The sequence below is a fragment of the Rhodamnia argentea genome, chromosome 6 (assembly GCF_020921035.1).
Source record: "Rhodamnia argentea isolate NSW1041297 chromosome 6, ASM2092103v1, whole genome shotgun sequence".
Lineage (NCBI taxonomy): Eukaryota > Viridiplantae > Streptophyta > Magnoliopsida > Myrtales > Myrtaceae > Rhodamnia > Rhodamnia argentea.
The window spans coordinates 9,623,042-9,635,556 of NC_063155.1; the positions used below are offsets into that span (position 1 = coordinate 9,623,042).

Sequence of the window (12,515 nt, forward strand, 5' to 3'; positions counted from 1 at the left end):
GTTACCCTTGGTTTCTCCTCCTTTCTGTCACTTTTTTTCCATGAACTTTTTAATTTACTTAATTTTTCAAGCTATATTATATAATTTTTACTTTATAACTTGCACGATTATTTTTACTTTTTTTCCATAAGTGCCAGAATTTTTCTTTGGAGTTCCTAAATAGAATAACTTCACATTATTGACATGCAACTTTGAAATATTAACAATAATTTATTAATTTTTTATTTTATGACTAATCAAGTCATCAAAACAATTAGAGTTGATGTGGGATTTCATTCAAAAATTTGCCACTTTGGTTTTATTGTGCCTATGTCTCCAACCCTGAATTTGACCCATCTTCCTACACGTTAAAGGTAATTTTGAAGTTATTTTTCCATTGGCTGATGGAAAAATCCCCAAGTATCTTAACATATGTACATAAAATTGTCTAAACTTTCTTTGAAAGAGCGTGTAGATAAATTAAGATTTATAAAGAGTACTATCAAAAATTGCAATTTTTTTTTTAAAAAAAAATATCCAACAAGCAACAATGTTAGATCTTTAGTGTAACGAGAAGATTGATAATGCGCGGGTTGATATTCTAGTATATTTTTAAAGGGGAGTCTTGGAACTTACATGAGAGACTTAGATAAATTTACATTTTTTAACTGTAAATACAAAGAGAGAAGTGTTTGAACATATTGAAATAATTTCTGCCACCCTAACGTCAAAAAAAAGCATCCCATAGTTGCGTTCTTTTGGCTGGTAGGCTTCCTAACCTACAAAAATTCGTCTGCTGCACAAGACAGGTACAGTAGGGACCGGTATCAAGACGACATAGGGACTGGTCCCGCGATGCAGAAAGATTGACTAGACAGAACGGCGATGACATAAACAAGATACATGGGGAAGCAAGTCCAAGTCGATAAGAGTTGATCCGGGACATGACAAAGCAAGACAATTAGAAAGTTATTGTGTAGGTATAGAATCCACCTCATGAAATAAACCGAAGGCAAATCAATGGCGAGGCGGGTTGTAAAAAGGGGGAAAAAAACAAGCATTGGTGAATTATAAGGAATAGATGAGGAATATGCATTTGCATTATATTTATATGCTTAGATCCCAGAAAAGAAGATAAGCTCGGTCGCCAACTTGCAGTATTAAATAACAGCGGGCAGCAGGACAAGAACTGCCCGCCCCACCCACGAGTATCCTTCTTGAAATAATTCTCATGCAAACCCTCTGCCCGGTGCCCCACACTCTCCTACCGGCCTCGCTCTTGCCCTAGAACATGCTGCTGCAAGCCTCTATAAAAACACCCTTAAACAACACCACCGTTCCTGCTGTGAGCCTCCATTGCTGCTCTTTCTTCCTAGGCCTTAGTTCTTGGCAGTGCTTTCCCCTTATTTACTTCGCTTTTGTCTGAAATCCTTTCCGACCTCAAGAAAGATCGGAACGTGTCGTGCATTCCATCTGTCGTTTGTTGTTCGCGCATTCATTTCTGTAGGAGAGCTGAGAACTTGGGCAGTAAGAGTTCAAACATCTTTCGAGAGTTCGAATGATGTAAGAGGGAAGATGTTGTCTTCTTCTTCTTCTTATGGTCTTCTGGGTCGAAATCAAAGAACTGAGTCTTGCACGTGCGAAGAACTTCCATCCGCATGCCACAGGCTTTGGTGGGCAGAGCGGCCATACTTTGCACAGATGAATCTCTTCTAAGAGAAGGAAAGCCATCTGTTTGCTTTCGTTGCTGATGTTCTTTTAGAGATTTATGTTTGACACATAAAGCTCTAAAGTCTGTTCCAGCTTACATATGAAATACATGAATAATTGGCAAAATGAACAATTGACAAAATGAATTTCTTTCTTATTCTGTGATTCTTTAGGAATATACTTGTACATGCGTGATGTCCACCTAGAAATAAACGTTCTTTCCTTTGACCAAGATCCAATTTCTTTTCCGGAGGACAAAGAGCATGCATCTTCAAACGTTTAGATTTCTATGGTTTCCATTTCGGAAAGCCAAGATAAGGTCGAGCTCGTTCTTTTCCACTATCCCCTTGTTGCTATTGAAAGAGCAACAAGGCCAGTCATCGTCTAAATATCTGGAAAATAATCTGCATATGTGACATGTAAAACCTTAGATTAGGCGGATCTCACGATTCAGATGCACCTAATCTAAGGGTTCACATGTGCCTGGTGCGTGCAACAAATCTGTAGATATTGGGCGGTGGCCCAACACAATCAAGAAGAGAGCATGCCTATTCTGGGGATAAGGAACTGACATTTGATGAATAAAGGACTCCTACAATAAGATTGAAATAAGATGTGTAAAAAGAAAAAAATCAGTTAAGTTTATGGAAGGCAACAAGTTCCTACATCAAGCTTTCTTTGGCTTACCTAACATTCTTATTGCCGTATATCTACTCTTCTCATCCGACTTATGTCCAATAAAAGCGAGGCATTTAAAGGACATTACTGTGACAAAGACTTCAATTCAATTCCGGCATGAATGGATCAAATACTAGTCCTGATCAATATAAGAATTGGAATCTTCATGCAGAAAAATTCACAATCATTTACTAGCTAAACCTTTTTCCGAGTTCAAACGCATGCATAATATCTGCAATCCTTCATTTTAACATTCATAACAAAGTGAGCATAACAACTTCCGGTCTAATCTTTCTCATATCACCACCAGTAATCTCCATTAAATGCACATAATCAGTTATCAGACTACCAATTACTCCTCAAAGTGAAACTTCACAACCAACATGCCTTTTCTTGGAGGTGAGTCATGCCTCACATATAACCAAATGCAGGATCAACTCCGTAATGATTCACTACTGGGAATGATCCATGCAAAATTTTGAGGGGTACTGCCTTTGTAACTCGAAAGTTTTGTAGAAAATATTGGAACCAAGTATGAAATAACCAGAAAACTTCAAGGACAAATGGGTCTCACAAAAGTCATTTCCCCACTGCATATAGATTCTCAAATATCCTAGCGCAGGGTCAACCCACCTAAAATATCTAGTGCAACAGTGCGGATACATTCAGAGATTCAAACATCGCAACGTCTTCGTGTTGCATGAAGTAAACAACGCAACAACAAAAGAATAGATCAGAAATAGAACCAAATGCTCCGCTTGGCGGTTTAGAATAGACAGTCATTTCTGCTTCTCTCAATCAAATAACAGATGCAACCAGACAAAACAATTTATGAGGATCTCATACATGAATTAGAACATCGCCAGCAAAAAGCTATATATATCTATATATCCCTGACTGCTTGCTGTCAACTCGACTTGATCAGGATCTAACCGAGAGCCCCAGGCCAAAAGGGGGCTCTCATACCATATCATGAAGTCAAAAAACCGCCTAAACAATAGCCCCACCTTCTCCAATCAAGTTGTGCAACTTAAATGAGATTAGCCCTCTTTAAGAATCTAATTGTTCTACAGTAATATGGCCATATCGACTCAACAAAATCCAAATACCTCTCCAGCAACCACTCTTGCAGTTCTTTCAGTTTCCTTCTAGAAAGCTCCTTGTAGTCCAAGTTCTTTACATCCACCACAGGTTGCCAGACACGAGAACGTACGTCTTCCTTTAGCTTGCCGCTTGCAATATACTGATAGGCGGTGAGGTAGTACACAGGCAAGTTCTTAACTAGTTTAATTGTCTGCTTGAAAGTGAACAAATAAAGTGCCCACAATCCTCGGAACAACTTGACATAGAGGGCGACAACAACTGGCCCCAGGATCCACAAAGGGTTCAACTCCTTTGAGACTTCACTCCCATAGGCCACATTAATAGCCAGGTACAACGGAGCGCTGCCAATACAACATGATTGAAAGTATCAGAATAAATTTTTGTAATGGCTCATGAGACAGTTGATATGGAGAGTCCACTTGCCATAAGCAAATTTTAAGTCAAAGGAATAATATGATTTACAGGATTTAAAACAGAGACAGTTGGTATGGAGAGTCCACTTGCCATAAGCAATTTTAAGTCGAAGGACTAATATGATTTACAGGATTTAAAACAAAGTCATGGGAAAGAACAGTTCCAGTTCTAATAATTCCAAAATCAAGCATGAATCCACCTGTGTCTTATTGCTTACCATTCATGTTTTTCTAGGAAGTTGTTTCCAAATTCATCTCGATGTATGACAAATCTTGGCTCAGTATGAAATATTTTTCTATTATAAATACAATATATCGAACAACTTTAGTTGAAATGTTACCCATGACTGCTCTGTTTCACAGTTTGTTCTGTCAAATCAAAAACAGATGTCTGATATCAACAGTTTGTTGACCTTCAGCAGAACGAAAAAAGGGACCCATCCCTCGTCTTTTTACTTTCTCCTTTATCCCTATGTTAACCTGAACTATATATCTATTATCATATTCTCCAGCATTTGTAGTAAAGCCTGAGAGCATATGGGATAAGCAGGGAAGGATGGCACAGATGGCAGATCAGAGAGCAAATGCCAGGAAAGGACCATGCTACTTACAATATCATGAAGGGAATCTTTATTGCCGCATCCAGACCCCAAAAATGGCACCACAATGCTTTTATAAGCTGACTCCTTTCCTTTACTGGCGTCCCAGTTTCACTTACCCCCCTTGGAGGCAAGGCTTCTCCAGAAATTTCATCAACTAGCTGACCAGGTGATCTTGTGCGCAATATCGTCAGCCATTTCCTGAATAATCTTTGGATAGCAGGCGAGCCACCAATACTTTCATCTGCTTCAGATGTATAAGAAACTGGCACATTCTGTGCCTTTGGTGATTCCACTATGGTCTCATCACTCTCATTTGGTAAGTAAGAGAGTTTAACAGAACTTTTGGAGGTTGTCCCACTGGCTCCGCCTGATGATTCATCATTTTGAGCAATTCCTTTAAAGGATGAAATCCTCAGACATTTGACTCTTGGTGCAGACAAACGAGGAGACACTACTCTGCAAAACAAGCTATCTGATCTCAATTCCAGTAAACTGAAAGAAGTTACTTGACAAAATAGAGAGCAATTTCAGGTCTAAAAGAGAGAGCAACCCAAAGCAATCTCAAACAATAGAGCCAAGATGAACAAGGACTCTACTATGACCCAGAGGAACTTGTCTGAACTGAAAGAGAAGGCACCAAAGTAAATGTTAAAAGAGCGAATTAACAGAAATCAGAGAGAAGAAACCCCTTATGTGAGGCTCGTCCATAAGTTTGAAGGTCATAATTCACTGAGCTGCTTTGCCACAAAAATGGCCAGATCATGTAGTGATAATGGCCAGCAGAGAAGTACGAGAGAGACTTTAAGGAAGTAGCAGGGCCATAAGACATCCACACTTTGTAGTCAAGCAAATTACAATTCCAAAATCTATTGACATATCGGAACATGTACGCTTTTTTCAGTTTGGAGGAAGTAAACTTGGTAATAATATTCCATGGTTTTTGATATTCCAAGCTTCTCCTGACCAACATAATGAACAAATATAGAAGACAATGTTTTGTTAACATCATCTAACAGAACATTAAGAGATTTTAAACATATCGGCAGTGAAATAAGTTCGACAATATGATAAGAAACAGCCTGTATGTTTCAGGCAATCAATTTGCACAAACATATGGACAAGACACATCCATTACTACACACCAAAGGATATCTAATCATCCACTATGCCTCTTCTCGGACATAAATAACTCCTAATAATTAGGAAAATTCTAAATAAGGGCCCAAAGTAGTGCCCTCATTTTCTCAAATAAGGGCATGAAGTGGATTTTGTTTCAAATAAAGACCTGAAGTTACATGACGGTTTTAAATAAGGGCCTGAAGTAGTCATGCTGTTTCAAAAAAGGGCCTCACTCGGCCCGGCTAAATATTTCGGCCGATCAAGACATTTTTGTTAAAGACAATTTTAATTTTAGTTAAATTAAATTTTAAAAAAATAAACACCACCTCTAGTCTACGGGGTTGCTGGCCCTCGCCGAAGTGCCGGCGGTCACAAGCGGGAGGGCTACCCTTCAGCCTGTATTTTTTTTCTAATAAATAAAATAAATGTCGAAAATGCCCTTAACTAGGAGGTGAGGTCAAGCCCTTAGCCCTTATTTGAAACAATGTCCACTTCATATCCCTATTTAAGAAAATAAGGACACTTTAGGCCCTTATTTGAAATAAAATCCATTCCGGACCCATATTTGAGAAAACGATAGCATTTCGGGCTCTTATTTGAAATTCCTAATAATTATAAGCAACATGAATTATCAAGATTCTCCTATTTTTACACAACCAAAGACTTCTAATTGTGAACTTACCAATCGTTATTTCCCACATTCAGATTGTAAATGTTCCCCAGCACCGTGCTCATATGGATAGATTAGAAGCAGTTCTGAATTTAATATAAGATGTACTCACCAGAACTTGAACTGCAATATTCAAATTTTACATGCATTCTAAGTTCCAATTCCAACTTTTGCTTGGAACAAACTTGAGAAGGATAAATTTCATCATTAAAACAACCTCGATATAAGTAATTGCATTCTAAAGAATGTTTTCATTCTTATCAATGTGTCCATACACCTCCACAGCTCCTTTATCTAGATTGTGCTGCTTAGGTAAAGTAGGCAAGTATAGAAATTAACCTAGTCAATCTCCTTATTCTCAAGCCCTAAACTTCGTAATTATCATCTCCTTCCATTAGCTTCTTCAAATGTATATTTATGGATAGTAGTCAGTAACTAGTAGGTGGTCATAAATAATGAGGTTAGGGCATTGTTAATGTCTCTCATGCTCTACATATAGAACCATCCTACATACTTTTTCAATAAGTTATTAAGCAAAGATAAAGCTTTTAAGTATTTTTTCTCCACTCTCTCTTCAAGATCCTACAGTATTTACATGGTATGACAAGACACTAAGAGAGAGGGACCAAAATTAAACCCTAAGCCATATCTTTCTTTTTTCCATCAGTCTTATAAATCGAAAGAATCCCCATTTCTGCCATCATCATTTCTACTCTGACATTGCACCCACCACCGTTTGTCGTTTCAAATCCCTTTTTTTTTTTTTTGTCCACCAGTCTTCAACATTGAGAGCAGCCACAAACAATCATCTTCAAGAGCAGCATCATCATCCTCTGCTTATTGCGGTCTCAGATCTGCTCTGGTTTCCTAAGAGCAACTCCAATGAGCTGCTGCCATTTCCGTCATCGTCAGGGGAGTTGTTGTTCGCTGCAGCCTCGTCAGTCTTTTCACCTGCATCCTTGTGCTAATGAAGTCTACACAAGTCGAGCCTCTCTATTCTCTACCTTCATTCTGCCATGCATCTTAATCCCTTTTCTGGTTGATTATGCCTTCATTGAGCAGCCAAAGTTGAGCGCCATGGGGTCATGCATTTTGGATTTCCACAATTCAAGTTGGGTTTCCACAAGGTTTTATCGAGGTTGAGTGAGAAAGAAGTATCAACTTTTATGATCATGTGTTTCTTCAGTGCTTGTCAAGTCCGGTCATGGCGTAGATTACATTCAATTTTTCTTATAAGGTCCAACTTACACAGTTGTCATTATCTTAAATGTGATTCCATGTATCCACATTTCTTGTCTAGTTTAAGGTCCGGCTTATGGCGCATTAGTCGCAGGCTTTGAAAGAAAGTTGCACCTGTCTAATGCAAGCTGGATACTCCAGCTTGACGGGTAGTGTTGAAGTATATTTCAGGATATTACTCAATAGTTAGTAGGTGGTCATAAATAAGGAAGTTAGATTTTGGTAGTGTCTATGATGCTCTATGAGCCATCTTATGTACTCTTTCATTAAGTCATTGAATGAAGATGTTACTTTTCAGCATTATCTCTCCCTCTTTTAAAGATCCTAGAATATTACAGCTGCATCCATGGTATTAAAGAAGTATCTAAGCCCAACCCTAGCCCTAGCTTAGTCTTCATCCTTCATCCTCCATCCTCCCTAGTGCTCCAAACAAGTTCAGTTTTCCCCATTATTTAGTAGATATCTATTTTTCCACATGTATCATTGTGAAATCAGTATCTCCACTCCAGCAAATCAAGATGGATACAAATAGCTATGCCCTGTGCACACGCGTGCGCACAGAGCCCAACTCTAGTACCTACTGCCTAGTGCCTGCGAACTTAACAATTCAAGTTCGACATAATCATCCACTACATTTCTATTTATGCTGACAAACGTAAGCTTAACACAAAAATACAAGACCTTACGAATATAAAAACTCTGGATCTTTCAGATTTTCATCAGTCATATGATTTTCCAATCACGCGGGCTGAGATACATAATTTCAAACCTGTTCCCCATGACAAAGTAGATACTCTATGCAACAAACATGTATGGTGGCAACAAACTGAGTAGAATCCAGACCTTAAAAGAATATGATGCTTTAGCAACAAAGGTCTATCTGTTTTCCCAACCACATAACATCGCTTTAAGGTCAGCACTTTGCTCAAGGATAAAGGTCTTGGGGGAAATGCCACGTAAGAACCCTGCATTCCACAACGAGAGCAACACTGTTGATTCAGCACAATCTAGGAGAAATACCAATAGATTTATTGGAAGTGCAGCTCCAGATCTATTTTAACTCATAGAAGAGCTGTCAAAAATCATGCGAACCTAATGGCATAAGGACTCACATGACCTGGAGACTAAACAGGGCATGTCTGATATCTTGCACCAGTATATTCTTATGGTAAATGAAAATAGTATTGAAGCATAAGCACGGGATGTGATGTGATTCAGTTCATGTATCCTCAGCTATAGCATTTCATCAATTTATCTCTTTAAAATTAAACATTGCTATACAGAAAGTCAAACACAAAATGCAGTTTCACTAAATTGTAAAATCCAATTCAGATATTTTGCTATATGTATGAAACTCTGTACGAATATATTGGTGCAAGATATATCTTTTATCACCACCTATGTAACCCATCCTACTGCAGAAATATAGGCACCAGAAGTCCTTTATCATTCAAACGTCATCTGAAAGCAAATTAAGACAGCACGAAGTACAGGTCCAGTTCAGTATAGACAAATTACGCAAGTTCTAACACGTCCACAAGAGGATAAACAACAGAAGTGAATGCACCTCATGAATGGCTCATCACCGATCTTGTGAGGTAAACTGGTACTTTGACGTGTACGCAGACCCAACAATATCCTAAAGCTAATAGACAACAGAAAAAGTTCATTCCAAGACCACACAAATGCCAATAACTAGGAACATCATCTCTCTAGAACAAATTAATAAAAGCACAAATAAGTGAAAAACCGTCAAGTTCTTGACAGAACCTGAAATTGATGGGTTACCAATGCCATCTTCTCCAATTTAAGAGCCCAACCATTTACTCAAGCAAGCCTTATCTGAAGACACAGCCAAATAAGAACACAGTTTAGCTAAAACTTCAAGTTACAATCAAGAGAAACTAAAGCAAAAGCACAAAGTCCCACTTTTATTCCAGCAGATTAATTAAAAAAGATAGCTTTCGGCTGTTACTATTTGAGCTATATGGAAGTGTTGGCTCAGCGAACAAAATTAAGCGAACCCAAGCTATCTTTGATTAAATGTACAGTTTCCCCGACTGAATTTTCCCAATCCCAGCGACAACAGAAGATCTATCATCAAGAAAACGGCCGTAAAACAGGCAAAACCAAGAACATCCACCCCAGAAAGCAATTGCCCCCGAAAATTAACGTCTCAAAACCACGAATTCCACAAGATAGACAGAGAGAATGAGTGTAGATTGAGCACTTACCTGAAGAGATGAACTTCGTGGCCTCCTCTTATCGTACGAGCTCGGCTAAATAATTGGGGCAATTGAAGAGGATAAGGACATGAAAAACCCTTCTCGCCTCAGGTCTACGGAGTTCCAATCTCCTGGTATCTGCGTACAGAATGAATGCAGAAACGAATGAGAAGGGTCTTCAAAAGGTGAAATCTTTCGGATTGCTTTTATAGGATCGTTCGTCGATTGATTCTCTTCGACACTGAGGGGATTTTGAGGATAACGAAACAAATAGGGGTTTTTTTCCCAAATTAATTTAAAAAATATATATTTACAAAATTATTTTTTAAAAATAAATATTTATACATTTGGGTCTCGTTCGGCGGTTGGGGTGCCGAGCAATGCCCATACCGGGCTTTTTTTTTTTAATTTCGTATTTTTTTAATTATTGATACTTATAATATTATAATTTTTTTCTTGTGAAATTTATCTTTATAACATAATTAGTAATAATTAATATAAAAATTTATTAAGATATATAATTAATAAATAATATTGTGATTATGTAATTAATTTAAAATATTCATAAAATAAAATTGATAAGATATATGAAAAAAATGATATTTTCATGATATATTCATCTATTAGAAAGGCGGAAATTTAATCGGAAAGTGGAATAGTGATGTATCAAGAACCGGCGGATCGGGTAGACGACATCGGATTGGGTTCAAATTCGGTCGGTTGAAGCAAAACGGCGTCCTAATGATGGATTTTTGAGATTTTGGATCGTCTAGATGAGTTTTCCTATTTTTTTTAGTATTTTTGGGATTTATTAAAGAGAAATGTGTAAATATTTATTTTTAAAAAATATTTTGTAAATATTTTTTTAAAAAAAATTAATTTGGAAAAAAAACCCTACAAATAGCGCAATGAACTAGAAGGCAAGGGTAAAGATAGGCGGTGGAAAATTAAAATTATATCAATATGGAGTTTTTATATATATAAAGGAAATTGAAATTAGCGGCTTTTAAGGAACCGCATAAGTGAAAATAGGTTGTTGTGGGCCTAGGTTTGAGATTCCTTCAATTTGGGGTATTTATGGGCTCATTTAAGCCCAAAAATATATTTCTCTATTTCTACTCTCCGTACGAGTTTTTAAAGCAGAGACACGCGTTTAATAACGAGTACAAAATTTATATTCTCAAAACAGAAATTTGTTTGATAACAATATAAAATTTCTACTATTGTCGATCGGTGAACAGTAGTAGGAATGCGAGAGAGGCCACTAGTGGATGGTGGACGAAGACCGGCGAATGGCGCATGGCGAAAAGCGTAGGGGAGCAGGGTAAGGGCGAATGGTAGCAGGCAAACGGCAGCAAGGACACAAGAGAGGGACCGACGGCCGGCGAATGGGGATGTGAGAGAGAGTAGGAGTGAGCAATGAATTTTTTTTATTTCCTTTTGTGTTACGAGAAATAAAAAAGTAGAAAATTTCTACTTTTTATTTTTGTTCTAAACCTACTCCTAGGCCAAAAATTTGTCTAAACAAAAAAAATTACGTTAGCAAACGAATTTCTGTTCCAAACTTATTTCTAAAAATAAAAAAATAAAAAACAAGAGAGAGAAATAGTACTGTAGTCCTGCTCGCCCTGAGTCTCATTTCCCGTCTCTTTTTGAATTTTGATTTTGATTTTCCTCTCCTCGATTTCGATTTCCGTTCATGTTGGTTCCAGCATCGTGGTTTTTTTTTTTTCTGTCCGAGAAGGGAACTTCGTTTGTCAACGATCGCCGTCTAAATCCAAGGTCAGCTCGTCTGTGCCCGTAAACATTTCTTTAGCTTCCTTTCGAACAACCTCGTTTCGAATTTCACTCTCTATTCAAGTCAACATTCAACGAGACCAGTCTTGCTTAGATTGTGTCGTGATAGGTAGAGGTGTCAATACGAGTCTTTAACCCACTTTCATTCATTTAGATCAAACATGGGTTTGATAAATTTAAAATATAAGTCAAATATGAATTTAGTCTTATAAAGCCTATTTAAATATGGGTTTTAACTCAATCCATTTTTTACCCACTTTCGACCCGTGATCTATAGTTTCGCAAAATCACTTTTATTCAATTGTAAACCTTTACCTCCCACCGCTGCTCCCCTACCACCGCTCGCTAGCCACCACCCGCCGTCACCGCTCGTTCGTCCGCCTTTGCCGCCACCACCACTAGCCTACGTGCCCACCACCACAAATTTAACCCGTTTTCACCCATTTTCATACACTAAAAATTTTATGACCCATCCCCGCCCTAACCCATTTTATTTAAATACTTATATATTTGACCCAATAATGAAATATTTGTTTCATAAAATTAAAAAAATGTAAAAACTATTTCATTGACCGTGGCCGCCCATGGCTCGCCTACCATTGCCCACTCGCCACCACTGTCCACCGCTGCCATTGTGGCCCGCCCGCCCGCCCGCCACCGCCACCCACCGCCACCACCCACCACTACAAGACGCCGCCACAGCCCGAGACAAGGCAACCTATGCACGTGACGTCATCGTGAAGCTTTGAAGCTATGTATCTAGTCACATAATCCTTGCAATACGCATGATTGCAACCCTTAATACGAAACAAGTCACTGTTGGTCCTCGTCTTGATGCAAATTTCACAGACAAATGAAGGATCGGGCTTAGAATTCGATGCCTTATCTGGTTCGGTGATCGAGGAGCCACTATATGGCTTCTTTCACTTTTCCGAAGACGATGACTGAGTTCCGACGGGAATCGAGTCCAAGTTCCTGC

General features: G+C 38.3%; 1 protein-coding gene across 7 annotated transcripts in view; it reads right to left on the bottom strand.

The window, feature by feature from the left end:
* LOC115741613 overlaps positions 1-12,515 on the bottom strand; it is a 34,713-nt gene that overhangs the window by 16,635 nt on the left and 5,563 nt on the right. Inside the window, exons 1-5 of one of the 7 annotated variants that reach the window (XM_048280487.1) lie at positions 9,749-10,004; positions 9,285-9,356; positions 8,358-8,479; positions 4,496-4,942; positions 3,366-3,812 (exon numbers count right to left, since the gene is read on the bottom strand). In XM_048280487.1, the coding sequence (XP_048136444.1) occupies positions 3,398-3,812; positions 4,496-4,942; positions 8,358-8,479; positions 9,285-9,311 (1,011 nt within the window). In that variant the 5' untranslated portion in view covers positions 9,312-9,356; positions 9,749-10,004 and the 3' untranslated portion in view covers positions 3,366-3,397. Of the gene's footprint in view, positions 1-3,107; positions 3,813-4,495; positions 4,945-8,357; positions 8,480-9,284; positions 9,367-9,748; positions 10,005-12,515 lie in introns of those variants that run through there. The other 6 variants (XM_030675601.2, XM_030675602.2, XM_048280486.1 and 3 more) reach the window with 6 other exon arrangements.